The following is a 21,117-nucleotide window of genomic DNA, read 5'->3' on the forward strand; positions in this document are numbered from 1 at the left end:
ACTCTACTCGTTATTCTAAATCTTCACTGATAAATCACTATACCTTACATGAGCTGATGAATTTTGTAGTACAGGCAAATACCTGGGTTACAAATGAGATCCGTTCCTAAGTGTGTCTTTAAGTCGAATTTGTAGGTAAGTCCGAACAGGTACACACAGTTCTTATTTAGCCTCACTTTAGTGTAGGGTGCTCTTTGGAAACTCTACGGGGCTGTTCTACTCTATCCTATGTGACTGCTATGAGTTGGAATTGGCTCAATGGCAACAGATTTAGTTTGGGCTTTGGTATATTGTAAGAGGAGCCCTGGTGGCACAGTGGTTAAGCGCTCCACTGCTAAGCAAAAGGTTGGAGGTTCGAACTAACCAGCTGTTCCGTGAAGAAAGATGTGGCAGCCTGCTTTGTTAAGAGTTACAGCCTTGGAAATCCTATGGACAGTTCTACTCTGTCTTACAGACTTACAGAGTTGTTATGAATCAGAATTTACTCAACGGCAGTGGGTTTGGTTTTTTTTTTTTTAGTGCAAGAAAAAGCTCAAGCCTTTTCAATGATTTACAAGCTACACTGCAGCAAGTGAAGGTGACTGCAACAAAGAATCTGTTGAAAGTAGGGGTTGGTTCAATTGTTTCCCAGTGAGGGCCAATTTACACAACATCAAAGGGAAGTGTGAACTGTCCATAAGTCAGATATTCTTAACCCAGGGACATACTGTGTATCTTAAAATTAAGTTGTTAACTGTACAATCAGAAAGAAGTAACAATTTTTTAGAAGACTAGAATGAACTATACACAGTTTTGCAGTGATTGTGCCTGGGTGCTGGTTTCATAAGAGACTCCTTTGTATTTCACGTGTTTTATAATGTGGTCACATGAAATTAGAAAAAAATAATTTGGCTCTGGTCACGTGTAGCTACTTAGGTAGCAGGTCAAACTGTCTTTCAGTCTAAAGTCCATGGTCTTTTCTGTTTAAAAAAAGATTTAAAAAGACATAATAAAAGGCAACTAATTTAAAAGATATAAAAATGCATATAGTAAAAAATAAATTTTCCCCTCACCTGTTCTTCAGCTATCTAGTTTTTTTCCCCAGAAGCAGGCAGTTAGTAAATTTCTTTGTCTCCTTCAAGAGACAGAAAATCTAGCTATATGTCTGTGTGTGTGTGTGTGTATACGTACATATATACGTACACATATACACATTTTTCTTTTTAAACACAAATGGTAACTACATATTCTCTCTCAGCCACATACATGTTGTTGTTGTTGTTAGGTGCCGTCGAGTCGGTTCCAACTCATACCGACCCTACGCACAACAGAACGAAACACTGCCCGGTCCTGAGCCATCCTTACATCGTTGTTATGCTTGAGCTCACTGCTGCAGCTACTGTGTCAATCCACCTCGTTGAGGGTCTTCCTCTTTTCCGCTGACCCTGTACTCTGCCAAGCATGATGTCCTTCTCCAGGGACTGATCCCTCCTGACAACATATCCAAAGTATATAAAACGCAGTTTCGCCATCGTTGCCTCTGATGAGCATTCTGACCGTGCTTCTTCCAAGACAGATTTGTTTGTTCTTTTGGCAGTCCATGGTATATTCAATATTCTTTGCCAACACCACAATTCAAAAGCGTCAACTCTTCTTCGGTCTTCCTTATTCATTGTCCAGCTTTCACACGCACATGATGTGATTGAAAATACCATGGCTTGGGTCAGGCGCACCTTAGTCTTCAGGGTGACGTCTTTGCTCTTCAATGCTTTGAAGAGGTCCTTTGCAGCAGATTTACCCAATGCAATGCATCTTTTGATTTCTTAACTGCTGCTTCCATGGCTGTTGATTGTGGATCCAAGTAAAGTGAAATCCCTGACAACTTCAATCTTTCCTCCGTTTATCATGATGTTGGTCATTGGTCCAGTTGTGAGGATTTTTGTTTTCTTTATGTTGAGGTGTAATCCATACTGAAGGCTGTCATCTTTGGTCTTCATTAGTAAGTGCTTCAAGTCCTCTTCACTTTCAGCAAGGAAGGTTGTGTCATCTGCATAACGCAAGTTGGTAATAAGTCTTCCTCCAATCCTGATGCCCCGTTCTTCTTCATATAGTCCAGCTTCTCATATTATTTGCTCAGCATACAGATTGAATAGGTATGGTGAAAGAATACAACCCTAACGCACACCTTTCCTGACTTGAAACCAAGCAGTATCCCCTTGTTCTGTCCGAACAACTGCCTCTTGATCTATGTAAAGGTTCCTCATGAGCACAATTAAGTGTTCTGGAATTCCCATTCTTCCCAGTGTTATCCACAGTTTGTTATGGTCCGCAGTCGAATGCCTTTGCGTAGTCCATAAAACGCAGGTAAACATCCTTCTGGTATTCTCTGCTTTTAGCCAGGATCCACCTGACATCAGCAATGATATCCCTGGTTCCAGGTCCTCTTCTGAAACAGGCCTTAATTTCTGGCAGTTCCCTGTTGATATACGGCTGCAGCCATTTTTGAATGATCTTCAGCAACATTTTGCTTGCATGTGATATTAATGATATTGTTCTATAATTTCCACATTTGGTTGGATCACCTTTCTTGGGACTAGGCATAAATATGGATCTCTTCCAGTCAGTTGGCCAGGAAGCTGTCTTCCATATTTCTTGGCATAGATGAGTGAGCACCTCCAGCACTGCAACTGTTTGTTGAAACATCTCAATTGATATTCCATCAATTCCTGGAGCCTTGTTTTTCACCAATGTCTTCAGAGCAGCTTGGACTACTTCCTTCAGTACCACAGGTTCCTGATCATATGCCACCTCTTGAAATGGTTGAATATCGAGTAATTCTTTTTGGTATAATGACTCTGTGTATTCCTTCCATCTTCTTTTGATGCTTCCTCCGTTATTTAATATTTTCCCCATAGAATCCTTCACTATTGCAACTCAAGGCTTGAATTTTTTCTCCAGTTCTTTCAGCTTGAGAAACGCCGAGCGTGTTCTTCCCTTTTGGTTTTCCACCTCCAGCTCTTTGCGCACATCACTGTAATACTTTACTTTGTCTTCTCGAGCTGCCCTTTGAAATTTTCCTTTCAGTTCTTTTACTTTATCATTTCTTCCTTTTGCTTTAGCTGCTCGACGTTCAAGAGCAGGTTTCAGAGTCTTCTCTGACATCCATCTTAGTCTTTTCTTTCTTTCCTGTCTTTTTAATGACCTCTTGCTTTCTTCATGTATGATGTTCTTGATGTCATTCTGCAACTCATCTGGTCTTCGGTCATTAGTGTTCAGTGTGTCAAATCTGTTCTTGAGATGATCTCTAAATTCAGGTGGGATATATCCAAGGTCGTATTTTGGTTCTTGCGGACTTGCTCTGATTTTCTTCAGTTTCAGCTTGAAATTGCACATGAGCAATTGATGGTCTGTTCCACAGTCGGCCCCTGGCCTTGTTGTGACTGATGATATTGAGCTTTTCCATTGTCTCTTTCCACAGATGTAGTCAATTTGGTTTCTGTGTGTTCCACCTGGCGAGGTCCATGTGTATAGTCGCCGTTTATGTTGGTGAAAGAAGGTATTTGCAATGAAGAAGTTGTTGGTCTTAAAAAATTCTATCATTCGATCTCCGGCATTGCTTCTATCACCAAGGCCTTATTTTCCAACTACTGATCCTTTTTCGTTTCCAACTTTCAGATTCCAATCACCAGTAATTATCAATGCATCTTGATTGCATGTTCGATCAGTTTCAGACTGCAGCAGCTGATAAAAATCTTCTATTTCTTCATCTTTGGCCCTAGTGGTTGGTGCATAAATTTGAATAATAGTCGTATTAACTGGTCTTCCTTGTAGGCGTATGGATATTATCCTATCACTGACAGCGTTGTACTTCAGGATAGATCTTGAAACGTTCTTTTTCACGATGGATGGAACACCATTCCCCTTCGAGTTGTCATTCCCAGCATAGTAGACTATATGGTTGTCTGATTCAAAATGGCCAATACCAGTCCATTTCAGCTCACTAATGCCTAGGATTTCGATGTCTATGCGTTCCATTTTTGACGATTTCCAGTTTTCCTAGATTCATACTTTGTACATTCCAGGTTCCAATTATTAATGGATGTTTGCAGCTGTTTCTTCTCATTTTGAGTCGTGCCACATCAGCAACTGAAGGTCCCGAAAGCTTTACTTCATCCACGTCATTAAGGTTGACTCCACTTTGAGGAGGCAGCTCTTCCCCAGTCATCTTTTCAGTGCTTTCCAACCTGGGGGGGCTCGTCTTCCAGCACGATATTACACAATGTTCCGCTGCTATTCATGAGGTTTTCACTGTGCTTTTCAGAAGTAGACTGTCGGGTCCTTCTTCCTAGTCTGTCTTAGTTTGGAAGCTCAGCTAAAACCTGTCCTCCATGGGGGACCCTGCTGGTATCTGAATATCGGTGGCATAGCTTCCAGCATCACAGCAACACACAAGCCCCCACAGTACGACAAACTGACAGACATGGGGGGCCACATACATAGTCTTCTGCATGTTGCTGCTTTTGTTAGTACAACCTGGAGACCTGGCTGTTTTAATATCGGTACATAAAGATCAGCCTCTTTAACAGCTGCACAGTGTTCTATTAAATGGATGTTTGCATTATAATTTATTAAGCTATTAATTGTCAAGCTACTGCTATCTCAAACAACACTGAACTGAATGTCCTTGCACATCTGCTTAGAAATACATGTGAGAGAATATAGATAAGATAAATTCCTAGAAGTGGATTTGCTAGTTCAAAAGGTACATTCATTTAAACATATTGTTGTAAAGATATGTGTATGCAGGAATACATATTCATAGAGGACACAATTACAGATACCTCTTAGCCATAACGAAACACCTTAAGTGACTGGTTTTCTGGTTTGAAGGCTTAGGACCTTAGTCTCATGGGACAATTCAGTCAATTGGCATAACACAGTTCAACAAAGTTCATGTTCTGCATCCTAGTGGCATTTGGGGTCTTAGAAGTTTGCAAGCAGCCATCTAAGACATAACTACTGGTCTCTACTTGTCTGGAGCAAAAGAGAAAGAAGGAAACCAAAGTTCTAGAGAAGGAACTTGTCTACAGGGTTAACTGCCTATACCAGCCATGGCCTCATCTATCCTGAGACCAGAAGAACTAGATGGTACCTGGCTACCACTACAACTACTGACCATTCTGATCAGGGCCACAGTAGATGAACCCAGACAAAATGGGAGAAAAATGAAGAACAGAACCCAAATTCGTGAAAAGTCTAGACTTGCTGGACCAATTGAGACCAGAGGGCTCCCTGAGACTATTACCCTGAGATACTCTTTAAGCCCTGAACTGAAACTAACCACCTTTTTAGCAAAATAACAGCAGCACACAAAATAAACGGCATTACCCAGGAGTATGGTACGCTATTAAAAAAACAAAACAAAGCAAAAAAAAAATCTAATGTCACTGAACAAAGTGTATAGAAATTATTAGACGGCAACCTAATTCATTGTGTAAGCTTTCATCAAAAACACAATAAAATACTATAAAAAATATTGCTAAATTGTTCACTACAGACGCTCTATCAATTTTACATTCTCACCAATGGTGTGTGTGTGTGTGTGTATATATATATACACACACACAGTGTGTGTCTTAGCTATCCATGATATAACTTCTTTATAAATGTGACTATAAATCCCAGGTGAGTTGTGGGATGAACACACATGAAGAAAGCAAAAGATCATTAAAAAATCAGGAAAGAAAGAAAAGACCAAAATGGATGTCAGAAGAGACTCTGAAACTTGCTCTTGAACATAGAGCAGCTAAAGCGAAAGGAAGAAATGATAAATAAAACAGCTGAACAGAAGATTTCGAAGAGCGGCTCGAAAAGACAAAGTATTATAGTGAAATGTGCGAAGACTTGGAGTTAGAAAACCGAAAGGGAAGAACATGCTTGACAATTCTCAAGCTAAAAGAACTTAAGAAAAATTTCAAGCCTCTAGTTGCAATGATCAAGAACCGATGGTATTGAAGAAAGAGGTTCTCACGCTGCACTTAAGACACTGGTGAAAGACAAGGCTCCAAGAATTGACAGGATACCAACTGGGGTATTTCAGCAACCAGATGCAGTGCTGGAGGTACTTAATCATCTATGTTAAGAAATTTGGAAGACAGCTACCTCGCCACCCAACTGAAAGAGATCCATACTTGTATCCATTCCAAAGGAAGGTGATCCAAAAGAACGTGGACCTTTCTACTTCCTATAAAACACTCTATGACGGCCTGCCTACATATTCTGGACTCAAAATCTATGCCTTCATGAAGCCTTACCAGATCCCATTCCTTCTCGATTCCCAGTTTCTGGAGGGTGGATTCATATGAAGGACATTTCTTTTTATTTCTCACAGTATATAGTATAGTCCCTTGCTCATACTACATGTACACAAGGATTGAACGGAGGAATAATGGAAAAAATATGCTCAAATCATTGTCTGGGCTGGGAGAAAGAACATTCATTCAAGCTACAATTACTGAGTCCTTACTATGTGCTAAGCACTTTTCTAGGTTCTGGGAAGGTAGTAATCAACACAACAAGGTCTCTGCCTTCAGAGAACTCATATTCTAGCTGAGGAAATTAAACAACAAACAAAATATACAATGATAAGTAGTGAGAAATGCTAAGAAAAATAAAACAGGGCAAAAGGATGGCAGCATATCTCTAATTCGAATTCCATATTTATCATTGCTATTTTCAATGTGGTTGCAGAGGGGGGATAAGTAGGAACCACATCATGTAGGGCTTTGAAGGCTGTTATAACAACTCCGGATTTTTATTCTGAGTGTAATGGGAACATACCAAGTCAGTTCTGAAAACACTGACAATAGGCCACAGGGTAATCAGTTATCTCCTGCAGGCTGTGGCAGAGGCTGATTGTCCACCAATGTTTACTCTACCCTTCTTCCTTGAGTAAGAGTGGCTGGTGTTTAACGAGACACATAGCCACACAGCTAAATAGGACATATTCAAGCTTCCCTTGCTGCTAGATCAGGCAACGTGACTAAGTTCTGGACAAGAGCAGCAGTGATATGTGCCTCTTACAGATCATGCTCCCAACAGAAATGTTCACGTGCTTCCCTCGTCTCTTTTTCCCTTCTTGCTGGTTTGGATACAGACATGTTGGCAAAAGCTGAAGCAGCCATCCTGCACCACGAGAAGCAGCCCACAGATTTCTGAGGATGGCAGAGTAACAAAATAGGAGTTGGCATATGAGCCCCAGACTGTTTATGTTCTGTTAAGAAATAAACATCTAACTTGTAAGTTATATTTGGGTCTTTGATACAGTCGAAGAAACCTGTACCCTAACTCAGGGGTGTACTGGAGAAGCAAGGTCTTATTCACAAGAAAGGGAATTACATAATCAGGAGCTGCTGATGGTACATCTCCACCAATTCAAAAAGACCAGGTATCCTGATAGCAATGCAGCAGCACAGTATTTTGGAAAAAACATCAGACCTGGTTTTCAATCCCACCTCTGCCATTTACCAACACATAAACTTGGAAAAGTTATAACATTGCTAACTCCCTATTTGTTGTGTACAACAGATAACATATATTAAAATGCTTATAAAATATAACATGGCATATAAACAAGTTATTATAGCATTCAGTTTATACAATTACTTACATTTAGGTGTATCAGTGCTAGCTTTAATCACTCAAATAATATCGTTCCATGATTTATGACTGTGAAAAGAAGAAGATAACCGTGAAAAGGAGGTGATCTTAAGTGATCTGTTAGATCCCTCGCAAGTCTAACACCTAATATTTAAAGGTAAAGAACATGTCACAAAGGTCACTGGGACTAAAGATTTTAAAATACGAAAAAATTAAAATTTGTCTAACATGTAACACTCGTTGGTAGCTTCTCCCAAACCTTTATACTGGTATTGTTTCTTTCAACCCACCGTTCACCCTCCTGGTAGCCCTGTCTACCTCAACCTCCACTCCAAATGCATGGAGGTAAATGCCAAGAGTATAAGCATGCTCCTGAGAGGCAGAGTATCAGTTTACTAACTAAAGGCAGTCAGACAGGTAGGATAAAATTTGCGGAAAGAGAACACCTTTCAGATGTTTCTGACCTGCCTAAAAATACCCAACCTATGTTCAGCTTCTCAGAAGAAGCCAGGGCAACAGAGCCAGGATTATTTTTAGGCTGCTCTCAGCTTCTCCAAGTCCTCTTAGCACAGTTTTTACAAGGAAGCTAGGCCAAGTTGCCCTATTCTTTCTCTTTGGAATTGAACAAAACTAGCGCTTGTCTGAAAGTAACAAATCTTCCAGCCAAAAACCAGAAACTTATTTCAGAGTAATGAGCAAATAGTTAAATCTTTACAATAAAAAAAGTACAATCCCCTGACACCCAACTTTTTCGTTGGGAATAAAAAGTAAGCCCAAATTGTCAACAGAGTCAAACTCCCAAATTTGTAAATTCTATTTAATGAAACAAGTTTTCTAAAATTTATGGTTTGACTATAAAGTAATGAGACAGACTGCCATAACTTTAGGGCAGTTTAATCTAGTTAGTGAATATTCACATTTCATGAAAGTAAACAACATATATGAAAATAATTACATGTACTGCCCAAAGGCTCAAAGCCTATAAATGCCTACATCCTGTGAACACTATCAAAGAGAGAATAAAAATCTGTACATTAAATTTACTTAGAATTCTTAGATCTTGATGTAGAAAACACTCAAAACATTACATTTTTTCAAGATTAAAATATAAGGGGAGAAGGCAACATTAAATAAAGTGCCCACTACAGTGCTAGCTACCCTACAGGCTCCTGATCTCATTTAATCTTCTCAACTCTGAGAATTAGTTATTATTTCATGAATACAAAAACCAAACTTGTCTAAAAACAAGTGATAAAGCTAGCCTTGCTTAAAAATAGAGTTTATTTTTTTTTTTTAATTACTTTAGACAGTAGTTTACTGTAAGAAATAATAAGACAAAATAGACTATGGGGCATGTTTTTAGCAAATCTAGGATTTCAACCTAAAAAGTTATACTTACCGTATAGTTTGGCTTCTTTAGTAGTAGTTTGGTTTAAGCTTTTTGTCATGTGTGTTAATTGCTTCTATTAGACTGTAATTTCCTTGCAGGCAGGCAAGGGGCTAAATTTTCTATTCTTTTGAACACTGATAAACTGCTGAACACTGTTCTGTAAATGCTGGGCACTCAACAGACTTTTTTTCCCCCTCTGTAAATATGAATACCAAAATGACTCTTAAGAGGGTCAAAAGTATAGAAATAGTTCTCGTTTAAAATAACATACACCAAAATAATATGAAAATATGTATTTATTACCAACAAAGTAGTATTTCCCAGACCAAAGCATTTTTTCAGTTATACACACACACACACAAACACCCACAATAACAGACCGAAAGTACAAATTTTCACATACTTAAGGCTGAAAATAAGCACATGTCCAAAAGACAACAGAAAGCGGCAAGATATACTTTAAATACTGAAAATCTCTTAACAAAGACTCTCCTAAGGCAAATCAATTAAGATTTCGTCATCAAAAACACCTGCTTGTCACCTTAAGATTTTAGCTATCATTTTATTCATCAAATCACACTTTCACCTGGAGTTTTTACAATTTATATGTAATTAAAACTTAACCTCTGCAGAAAATATATGCAGTTTTAAGTGGCTGAGACTATACTGTGTTAGACTTATTCTTGTTTTTTTCATTAATGTTAAAATGATACATAATTTATCCTTCGCAGCTCAAAATTCAATGTAAAACCAAATATTATTAACCGTTCAGAAGAGAGATATAAATGCTTAGGAAGTAAGGAATAATTGTTTCCGTATGTAAACTAAAGTGTAACTGACCATTTTATTTTAAAACATGCCTCATCTTCAAGTTTCTTTTCACATTGATATTCATTTTTCAGGGATAAGATGACTGGCACTAATTCACTCAATAAACTACACCAAGCACATATTAAAAAAAAAAATTAGTAAAGACATTTTGGTGGAAAATGAAGTATTTAACAACAAAACCATTTGGTAACAATAGCCATTTAATAACATGTTACCAAGTTTTTTCCAATGTTTATAAGACTTGTTCACACTAGTAAAAACGTTTTTTTTTTTTTTTTTTAATTTTCATAGTTTGTGCATTAGACTTAGTTTAAGAAGGGAAGGCCCTTTCTTTTAAGGTTTTTATAAAGGAAAAAAATTTCTTTCTAAAGAGAAAATGTCTAAGTGAGAAGACAAACTTATGGTTCATTATTTTTTGATCTAATAAGAATATAAATTTCAATGATAAAAAAAAAAACCAAACTGAGTGCAATTCTTCGATTCATTGAGGCTGGGAAGTAAAAAAAAAATAATAATACTTGTCATTACCAACACAGATCCAATCCACTATTCAAAAACATGTTCTCGGACTAGTCTATTACCTTGCAAGATTTATTTTTAAAAAGAATAGAATTTGGAACTGTTAATTAGTATAACTCAGAAATAAGTGATTTTCTCATCTAATTCTTTCATGCTGAAAGAAAACAGTTTAAACTAGATTTTCTAAGATAATGGGGTAGACCAACACTGTAAGGAATCTATAAGCTTAAGTTCTAAGAACATTATGGTTTTAAACAAATCAATACCTTCCCTTCACTCTTTACATAACTTTAAGAAATTTCAAATATAAACTGTAAAAACCAGTATATGAAATCTTCAGAAAAATCTTACTAAAAATAATTATAAAAATGCTTTAGAAATTTAAAATGTAAAATACAATTGACTTTAAATTAAAAACACACACACACTTTACAGGGCTATTCTTTAAAAACCCTTGTCACCTGATTCTATTCTCTGTCAATCTTTTGGTTGCATTTTGCATCATCTGTGACCACCTTGTACCATTTCAAAGACATCTAGCTACTATTTTTAAACCCCAGTGCTACTTTATCCATTGAAATACCAATACAAGTATAGCCTCAAGTTTCATAAAACTTTTTAAAAAGGCCCATAAAATTCCATTTCCTAGAGATAAGGTAATCTTTTTTAATAGGAAGAAATGAATAGCTTTATCATAAATTATTATTATACATTTAAGACTACAAATTTCCATATCAATTTTAAAAAGCTAAACATAACACTGGGAGAAAACTATGACTTAGGCTCCAGAGTCAACTTCAGGTTCTAAAAGCAATTAAAAGTTAGTCTGCAATTAAAACTCAGGGTTACCATGCCACCTAAACTTCTTGTGACCAATAACCCCTTCCTCTGCACCTTTGATTTGTAATAGTAAATACCTTTTAACATGGGAACCCAATGACTCACAGTCAGAGTGCTAAGTACTCAAGTTCAACCATGACTGAAGAAGATTTAATTTTTACTATCAGATGATGTTCCAGAGAAAGACGTTTCTATGGTCTCCATTTCATCAACCCACTTATATTTAAAAGCAGGTTGCCAAAAATAATCGATCTTTGAATTTTAACAAAAATCCTAGCTTTTATTCAGTTGAACTGTACTTATGAACAGAATTTCACAGAAAAATTCCCAAGTCTCTTCTCTTTGCTTTTATTGAGAAGGTTGAGTGAATGTAATACGGCGCCGCCGCCTCTGGAAAGCCTTTAAATTCCACTTGTTTGGTTCCAGCATATAAGGACCATTGTAGACAAATAATACAGTCATCTTTTCAGAATAAGGAAGATTCTGCAGGAGCTGTGTGAAAAGAGACAAACTGTCATTAATGTTATATATTAAAAAGCCTAATTTCTAACTTTTCATGTATACAATCAAGTATTTTATTTGTAATATTAATGGAACTCTTATGAAGCTCTCAAATGCCTTAACATGTACTCTGCCAGGCTGGAATGCTTACCTGAATTAGCATACCTGAAGCCGGGCCTAAGGAATATGCCTGGGAGCCCTACAGGTTCAAGGGCCAATAGAGATCATACAACTTCCTAGGTAGACTCTGGAGAAGAATATATTCTCTAGAATTTTCCCAGGATAGATACCTTCACTCAGTTATCCAAATACTTCTCAAACAATAGCTACGGTCAGGCATGGAATAGACTGGTACCCTGAAATGTGTATAACAGGGTGGTCTGGTTTATAGGCCAAGGTGTTTGGTAAGCAATAGGCTATTAACAGATCTGGCTACTCCACAGAGTACCTGCTGAAAGAAGATCACACAGGCTATTACTATTCAATACAATACGAATTTAGGAAGGACTCTCCAGTGAAGTTTTTCATAAATAAAAAAGAAATTCATAATTAAAAAAGAAAAATCTGATTATACTAATACATACATCTTTTAGTATATCAGTTTTATAATTTACTCACAGCACTAGACTGTACGAAAGGAAAATTTCCTATTACAGTGGTTCAAGCTTATGAAATATCCTTTATAAAGATCATCCTGTGTTTATTAATGTCAACCAGAGGGCAGTGGATATTGGGGTACTTTGGACTTCCTCTGGCCCAGGGCAGTGGCAGTGGTAAATAAGGAGGAAGGGCAGCATATGCCAAGACAGATCTTTCTGGGGAAATGGACAGGACCAGAGTTCTGAAGGTTGCATTCCCCAGTCATTTTTTTGTGCTAAAAGAGGGGCTGTCCTAGAAGAGGAGTGAGTGCCAGGTGTAGGGAGGAAATCTTAGTTCTAGAACGTAAAACTATGTGTTCTAGGTTTCTTCCTCTGATAATGACGTTTTTGATTAAGTATGGCACTGGAACGTGTTCTCTTTATTAATACGAGTATTACCGTAATATTTTCAGTTCCTTTCTTGGGAGTGTTCCTGTTCATATTTACATATTGGGTTAAAATCTGCTACATGATTAAGCCACAGGGGACTTCTGAGTATACAATGAGCATTTTTAGGTTACTCATTACCTACCTTTGGTGTAATAAAGAAGTATTGAGATGTGTTTTCCTTACAGGCAGTCTTTACAACCATTTCAAATACCTTCCGTTCATTGTCTGGGTCCATTCCCTTAACAATAACAATAATAATAATTACATTTATATTGATCACACGATACCCAAGACCCAAGTAAAAGAATAATCACTATACCTGATTGATTTCATCAACTACTCTGAATGGACATCTATTAAGCTCCTGAAGTGCCATCAAGTATAACATGGTAGAAACACTTCTTTCACCTCCACTCTGATGATGAGGAGTTAATTCATGCAGTTGAGTACTACTACGAAATTTGACTCTAATTCGAATTCCATATTTATCATAGTCTTCCTATAAAACATTTAAAAATTTGATAAAAGATGAGTTTTATCTGAATCTCACAAAATTATTTGAAAACAGACTGGCTAAATCAATTGTAAGAGTAAAGAACTCAAACTTTAGTGATCTAGTTTAAAAGTGAAAATAATATTAAGGAACATGTTGCTATCTAAAACCTTTAGAGGCCCCCAAGTGATCTATTTAGACAAGGAAAACTATTAAGATTAATAAGAAAGATCAACCATTTCCTTCCTCTCATACCATTCTTTTCTATTAGTAGGCTTTTTCAAAAGTTTTTAGGAATTACTGAGTGAAGCACCCTATCATGGCAAGGGACTATCTATTCTAGTTCTAAATTGCTAGGTTTTTAAGCTATAGGTGAAAATTAGAACACAATGAAATGTCAGGCCACTTCCTGCTAGAGGCAGCTGTGTATGCCACTGCAGGGGGTCAAGAGTCCTCCCTACTTTACTTAGTTGGTTAAGAAAGTAATAGATAAGGGCTATAGGAGCTCTGGTGGCACAGTGGTTAATGCATTCAGCTGCTAACCAAAAGGTCTGCAGTTTGAACCCACCAGCCGACCCATGGGAGAAAGATGTGTGGTTGGTAGTCTGCTTCCGTAAAGATTTACAGCCTTGGGAGCCCTATGGAGCGGTTCTACTCTGTCCTATAGGGTTGCTATAAGTTGAAATCGATTTCATGCCAATGGGTTTGGTTTTGACATGAATACTCTGAAAAATGATTTCCATTAAGGCAAATACATATACACACGATACTTAGCAAAAAGCCTGCCAGATAATTAGGCACTCAATAAATATTTGTTGTAATGGATGCATTCAGTCTTCTGTAAGTTTTGCTAAAACTGAGGCTCTAAGGCTTTTTTATTACTCTTATCAATGTCATTTCTAGGTCAGTCAGGTTCAGATTTACCTTAAAAATGAGATACATAATTTATTAATTAATGGTTAACTATTTAATAGAGCTTTATGGTCCAAGATGGTGCTAACCCAGAGATACAATGTAAGCCACCTAAACAATTAAAAAATTTCTACTAGCTACATCAATATAAAATATCAGAGACATTTTACATTCTTTTTTTCATACTGAGTGTTCGAAATTTATACTTAAGCATACTTTCCACATTTCAAGTGCTCCATAGCCAAACTGGTCAGTGGCTAACATACTGGACAGCATAGGTCTACGATTAACAGTAAGAACTTTTACAAAAATTCATATCTTTTTTTTCTGCTTTTTTGAGAATCAACAAATAGATAATTGCCAGTGAAAAGAGTCAAGCCGTCCCATTATTTAATTTCAAGGGGAATTAATTACCTCTCCATCAAATGTTTTTACATCATAAAAATTCTAGAGTTAAAACTCTACAATGAAAACTCTATAGTTCTGCTTCATTAACTCGACAAAATCGTAAATGATGAAACATCAATCTTGCAAGAATATTGATAATTTGCAAATAAATGTCCCTCGTTTCAAAGATGATATAACCAGCATGTAGATTTTGTAACAAATTTTAGAATTAAAAATATATTTTTTCTTTTATTTTTATTATTGTACTTAAGATGATTTACAGAACTAGTTTATCATTAAACAATCAGTACACATACTGTTTTGTTACATTAGTTGCCAACCCCATAACATGTCAACACTCTCCCTTTCTCGACCTTGGGTTCCCCGTTACCAGCTTAACTGTCCCCTTCTGCGTTCTAGTCCTTGCCCCCGGGCTGGTGTGCCCCTTTAGTCTTGTTTTGTTTTATGGGCCTGTCTAATCTTTGGGTGAGGGGTGAACCTCAGGAGTGACTTCAGTACTGAGTTAAAAGGGTATCTTGGGGCCATGCTTTTGGGGTTTCTCCAGTCTCTGTCAGGCCATTAAGTCTGGTCTTTTTTAAAATTCGAAGGCTTCTACTAGGCTAACAAATTTTAGAAATACCACTTTTAATCTGTTTATCACCCACAAAACAAATAAATTACAACAATCAATTTGTAAAAGTTATGATGACCAAGGTTTACTCTCTAGCTTACACACTGTATGTCTTCCACAATAACTTTGTTAAGTATGTCATTTCTTAAGTATAGCAGCTTTGTTTATCAGAGCTTGTTTTTGGCTCTGCAACCTATTCGGTGCTCTTTTTAGACCATTCTAGCTTCCTCCATCTCAGTAGAGGCTCGGGCTAAAAAAGGAAGTTCTAGAATCATGACTGGGGAGACCAGAATAGAAGCATTCTAAGGGGGAGGCTGAGAAAAGGTAAGATCCCATTTTCCAGGGATCCAAGGTTAGATTGGAGAATGGCAATGAAAAAGTTGATGAGTATTATCTCTGTGTACTCTAGTTATGACTTAAAACACAGAAAGACAACAGAATAAGATAGATACAGCAACATACAATAGCATCTAGATTGGTGTTACTGTTGTTAGGTGATATCAAGTCAGTTCTAACTCACAGCAACCCTACAAACAAAAGAACGAAACAATGCCCAGTCTTGCGCCATCCTCACAGTTCTTGCTATGTTTGAGCCCACTGTTGCAGCCACTGTGTCAATCCATCTCGTTAAGGGTTTTCTTTTTCACTGACCCTCTACTTTACCAAGCATGATGTCCTTCTCCAGGGACTGGTTCCTCCTGATAACACATCCAAAGTATGTGACATGAAGTCTCACCAACCTTGCTTCTAAGGAGCATTCTGGCTGTCCTTCTTCCAAGACAGATCTGTTTGTTCATCTAGCAGTCCATGGTATATCCAATATTCTTCACCAACACCATAATTCAAATGCATCACTTCTTTGGTCTCCCTTATTCACTGTCCAGCTTTCACATGAATATGAGGCGACTGAAAATAACATGGCTTGGGTCAGGTGCACCTTAGTCTTCATGGTGACATCATTGCTTTTTAACACCCTAAAGAGGTCTTTTGCAGCAGATTTGCCCAAGGTAATACGTTGTTTGATTTCTTGACTACTGTTTCCAAGGGCGTTGATTATGGATCCAAGTAAAATGAAATCCTTGATAACCTCAATATTTTCTCCATTTATCGTGATGTTGCTTATTGGTTCGATTGTGAGGATTTTTGTTTTCTTTATGTTGAGGTGTAATGCATACTGAAGACTGTAATCTTTGATCTTCATCAGTAAGTGCTTCAAGTCCTCTTCACTTTCAGCAAGCAAGGTTGTGTCATCTGCATAACGCGGGCTGTTAATGAGTCTTCCTCCAATCCTGACGCTGCATTCTTCTGCATATAGTCCAGCTTCTCAGATTATCTGCTCAGCATACAGACTGGATAAGTGTGGTGAAAGGATATAACCCTGATGCACACCTTTCCTGATTTTAAACCAGGCAATATCCTCTTTTTCTGTTTGAACAACTGCCTCTTGGTCTAGTTGCAGGTTCCTCGTGAGCACAATTACGTGTTCTGGAATTCTCATTCTTAGCCATTTTATTCAACAGTTGTTATGATCCCCACAGTCGAATACCTTTGCATAGTCAATAAAACACATTAAATATCTTTCTGGTATTCTCTGCTTTCAGCCAAGATCCATCAGACATCAGCAGTGATATTCCTCGTTCCACATCCTCTTCTGAATCTGGCATGAATTTCTGGCAGTTCTGTCGATGTACTGCTGCAACCACTTTTGAATGATCTTCAGCAAAATTTACTTGTGTATGATATCAATGATATTGTTCGATAATTTCCGCATTTGGTTAGATCACTTTTCTTTGGAATGAGCACAAATATGGATCTTTTCCAGTTGGTTGGCCAGGTAGCTGTCTTCCAAATTTCTTGGCATAGACAAGTGAGCGCTTCCAATATTGTATCCATTTACTGAAACATCTCAGTTGGCATTCCGTCAATTCTTGAAGTGTTGTTTTTCGCCAGTGCCTTCAGTGCTGCTTGGACTTCTTCCTTCAATACCATGGTTCTTGATCATATGTTACCTCCTGAAATGGCTGAAGGTAGATCAACTCTTTTCCGTACAGGACCTAGATTGAAGATGGGATTTCTAGGACAGGTCAAGTCCACAAGCTACACTCTGCTTACTTAATCACATTTAGGTCTTATCTGGTCAAGCTGTTTGATAAAAACTCTGCAGTTACTTTAAGTCTGATCAAGCTATTAGCAATCAAATTTTCACCCTATAAAAGCTATGTAACTTCTATGGGAGAGGCAGCAAATTTTTTTTTTTCCTAATCATTCTTTTTTTTTTTTTTAATTTACTGTGCTTTAAGTGAAAGTTTACAAATCAAGTCAGTCTCTCAAACAAAAACTTATACACACCTTGCTATGTACTCCTGGCTGCTCTCCCCCTAATGAGACAGCACACTCCTCCTCTCCACCCTGTATTCCCCATGACCATTCAACCAACTCTTGTCCCCCCTCTGCCTTCTCATCTCGCCTCCAGACAGGAGCTGCCCACATAGTCTCATGTGTCTACTTGAGCCAAGAAGCTCACTCCAGGAGAGGCAGTATTTAAACACATAGGCTCTAGGGTCAGGTCTGGAGTTTGCTTCTCAATTTTGACATTCACTAGCCAGTTAGTAACCTTTAGTACTTTATCTCTCTAAGTTTCAGTTTCTTTGTTTTTTAAAAATAGGGTACAATAAAGGTACCTACTTCAAAAGATTGTTGTGAGGATTATACAAGACAAACTCCAAAGTGCTTAGCATAGTGCCTGACACACAGGAAGCATATTATACATGTTATTATTATTACTACAATACATCCTTTAATTCTAACAAGTCCAAAGACTGGGTAGATGACAATTACTGTAGCAGGGTCTAGTATTTTACTAGAACTTGAAAGTGAAACGATGTCCTCACGTGAAATAACTGAAGGAGTCATAGGACAAAGTTGTTAAGGTGCTAACGGCACTTTCTTCCTTATATTTATACAGCTGAAATGCAAAATTATCAAGCTATAAAGAAAAGAATTATTTTCTTTATTGTCTTTACTTATTTTAAAGTAACTTGTATTATGGAAAATTTCCAACATATACCAAGTTAGAACACTAAAATGAGCCCAATATACCATCAACCATAGTATTTATTATATATGACAAATACACAGCAATCCTTGTCTTATCTATAACTCCACCCATGTCTCCTTCTCAAGCAAATCCTAGCTCATATCTTTACACATTTCTTAACGGTAAATTTATTTTACTCAAAACCGCAAGGTATAAACTTTTAGCTCAAGAAATTAGTATCAAAGTTTCAAATATTTCCATTCTCGTGAAATTCTCTTTAAAACCACTAATATATACTATATTTCAACTCTGCCAATTTGTGAATGACTCTTCTAATTTGGGCAGTGGTAGATTTATAAAGCAATGTATTTGTTTATCACGGCTGACTTATCATTACTTAGACTGGACATACAAAGAGCTAATAAGGTTATTAGTCACTAATCTCCTCATCAAGGGGAAAAAAACAAACAAAAAAAAACTCTGATGGAATCCCATAGGTGGTCCTTTCTTTAAGTATAACTCTAAAATAAGAAATAACTTGCATGTATTTTTAGCACATACTTAAAATGACTTGCCAAAAAACATGTGAAATGCGCTTTTACCTCATTTTCTGCATGGAGATCAACTTCACCAGCACACTGCATGGAACTAAAAAAATTGCTGAACTTCTCATTAATTTTTTCTACCAGCTCTTTTAAGGGATTTAGCCACCTCTCTTTTACCTACAATTAAAGGCAACAGGAAAACACAATTTAAAAGAAATGCTACTATATTCTGATACAAAATTCCACATAAAACAAATTTACTAGCAATATCAATTTGGTCATAAGAAAACACATTGCACCTTTTTCTCTTAAAAGCATATCATTTCATTTTACATTAGTCTATATTCTCATATCATTAATGATAAGCGTATGATTAAAAAAAAGATAAAAATTAAACAATTACCTGTGAAATGTTTTCCCTATATTTATCCAGTTCAACTTTCTTTCTCTTTAGTTCCTCAGTTAACTGTTCTATTTCTTCTTCTCTTTTTGTGTATTCCTCAACAACCTGGCAGGGAAAAAAAATAAAAATAAAAAAATTAAGATAAATCTACCAAAGGATAAAATTTTGCATCAATTAAAACCTTAACTGAAAATGCCAATTGTGCTGCACTGTTTGTATGCAATTAATTCATGTCCTTCTAACACACTGAAAATGGCATTTCTGTATCCTTGAAAAACTATTAGACACTGCAGTATTCCAGGTTAGCCCAACTATTCTTTTTATAAAGAAAAGGCACAGAACACTGTGTTCCTTAGGAAGAATCTACTTAAAATTCTAATAGATTCAGAATCTGGCATTTAAAGCACATTGTTCCTGCTGCCTAGCTTATTATTACCAAGAGCTCTGGTACAGAGTGGGAGGCAAGTACTGGAGGGAACTGTGTGTGTGTGTGTGTGTGTGTGTGTGTGTGTGTGTGTGTGTGCGGAGAGGCGGTGGTAGGGATTGTTGCAGACTGAGAATAGGGAAGGAGGCATACTGTAGGATTTAGTCCTGTGAAGCAAGATGCTCTTGATCTTTCTTCAGTTAATAAAGCATCAATTTCATCCAGTGTGTTGGGAAGATCTTGGAAGGCCTAAAGGAGAAAAAAGTTTGTCCATCGTTACTGATAGTATAGTAAAAACAGATCCAAATGGCTAAATGAAAAAGAATCTGCTGAGTAGCTACTATGTGATCAACAGCATGCTAGCACACAACAACAATACAAAGGAATCATAAACAGGGTTTTTTGCCTTCAAAAAGCTTACACTTTAAGAAACAACAAAATGTACACACTTGATAACACTTTAAGGTAGTGTATTGATGCCTGAATATTAAAATAACTGTACACATCATATAGGCTATGGGAATTCAGAGAAAGGAAGTATCAGTTCATGCTACAGGAGAGTTAAGAGAATTCAGAGACCTAGAATTCAGTTCTGGGCCTTAAAGCAAATGGCTAGGGAAAAGCAGAGAAGAGGGAATAGGAGTTTGGAAAAAAGTATGAGCACTGCATACCATGGGGAGTGAGGAGTTGTGTCCATTTGGAATGGTGGGTACTTGCTGAATTGGTAGAATGGGTCCAGAATATGTGGGGCATTGAAAGAGAGCAAGAAGTTAGAACTTTACACTATAATTATGAAGAAGTACAAAAGCATCCTAAGAATCCAATTACTCTGACAGAATTTTACCACAGCACTATCTTCGGAATTCATGCCACAGAGACAAATTAGAGCAGACACTTTCCTATGAAGGGAGGCAAGCAGTATACCATTTTGCCTAGCACAACCTGCAAAGTCCATATACTACAAGCTACAAAATGAGTCTTGAAATCCTGAAAAAGATCTTTAAACACTGTATTATGATAACTTACTCTCAAATTTTTTTCTTTTGGGGGGGTAAGTAATGTATGTTTCGCTGAATCTCTGACTTCTCTGCTGAGCTCTAAACTCTTGTGCCAACACTTACCTGATGTCTCCACTTGACTCTAACAAACCAAGCCAAATCAGCTGCTGTCCAGCCGATTCCAACTCACAGCGACCTTCGGTACAGAGAACTGCCCAATAAGGTTTCCAAGGAGCAGCTGGTGGATTTGAACTGCTGACCTTTTGGTTAGCGGCTGAGCTCTTAACCATTGCACCATTAGCTGGTTAGCGGCTGAGCTCTTAACCATTGCACCACTAGCTGGTGAAACAAAAATCCTCATTTCACTCACCTCCGTACCCCTTTGAGCAAATCTATTTCTCATCTGATCTTCTCCATTTCAGTAAATGGTATCAGCATTTGCTCAGGTGAAAAATTTAGGAGTTCTCTCTTACCCTTCACCTCAAATCCATCAGCAAGTCCTGCTGGCTCTGTCATTAAAAGATACCCCAAAGCTGTCAA

The 21,117-nt window shown here is 37.3% G+C and overlaps 1 protein-coding gene across 6 annotated transcripts in view; it reads right to left on the bottom strand.

Moving 5' to 3' along the window:
• Positions 1–463: 463 nt before the first annotated feature.
• The window catches only part of SMC5 (structural maintenance of chromosomes 5), a 113,479-nt gene continuing 92,825 nt past the window's right edge, over positions 464–21,117 (bottom strand). For 3 of the 6 annotated variants that reach the window (XM_064291231.1, XM_064291230.1, XM_010587531.3), the window contains 7 exons: positions 20,251–20,295; positions 19,733–19,828; positions 19,156–19,260; positions 18,810–18,929; positions 13,067–13,246; positions 12,890–12,985; positions 464–11,710 (listed from right to left, as the gene is read on the bottom strand). In XM_064291231.1, the coding sequence (XP_064147301.1) occupies positions 11,567–11,710; positions 12,890–12,985; positions 13,067–13,246; positions 18,810–18,929; positions 19,156–19,260; positions 19,733–19,828; positions 20,251–20,295 (786 nt within the window). In that variant the 3' untranslated portion in view covers positions 464–11,566. Of the gene's footprint in view, positions 11,711–12,889; positions 12,986–13,066; positions 13,247–18,809; positions 18,930–19,155; positions 19,261–19,732; positions 19,829–20,250; positions 20,322–21,117 lie in introns of those variants that run through there. The other 3 variants (XR_010322970.1, XM_064291229.1, XM_064291232.1) reach the window with 3 other exon arrangements.

The sequence above is a fragment of the Loxodonta africana genome, chromosome 9 (genome assembly GCF_030014295.1).
Source record: "Loxodonta africana isolate mLoxAfr1 chromosome 9, mLoxAfr1.hap2, whole genome shotgun sequence".
In the NCBI taxonomy this organism is placed as follows: Eukaryota; Metazoa; Chordata; class Mammalia; order Proboscidea; family Elephantidae; genus Loxodonta; species Loxodonta africana.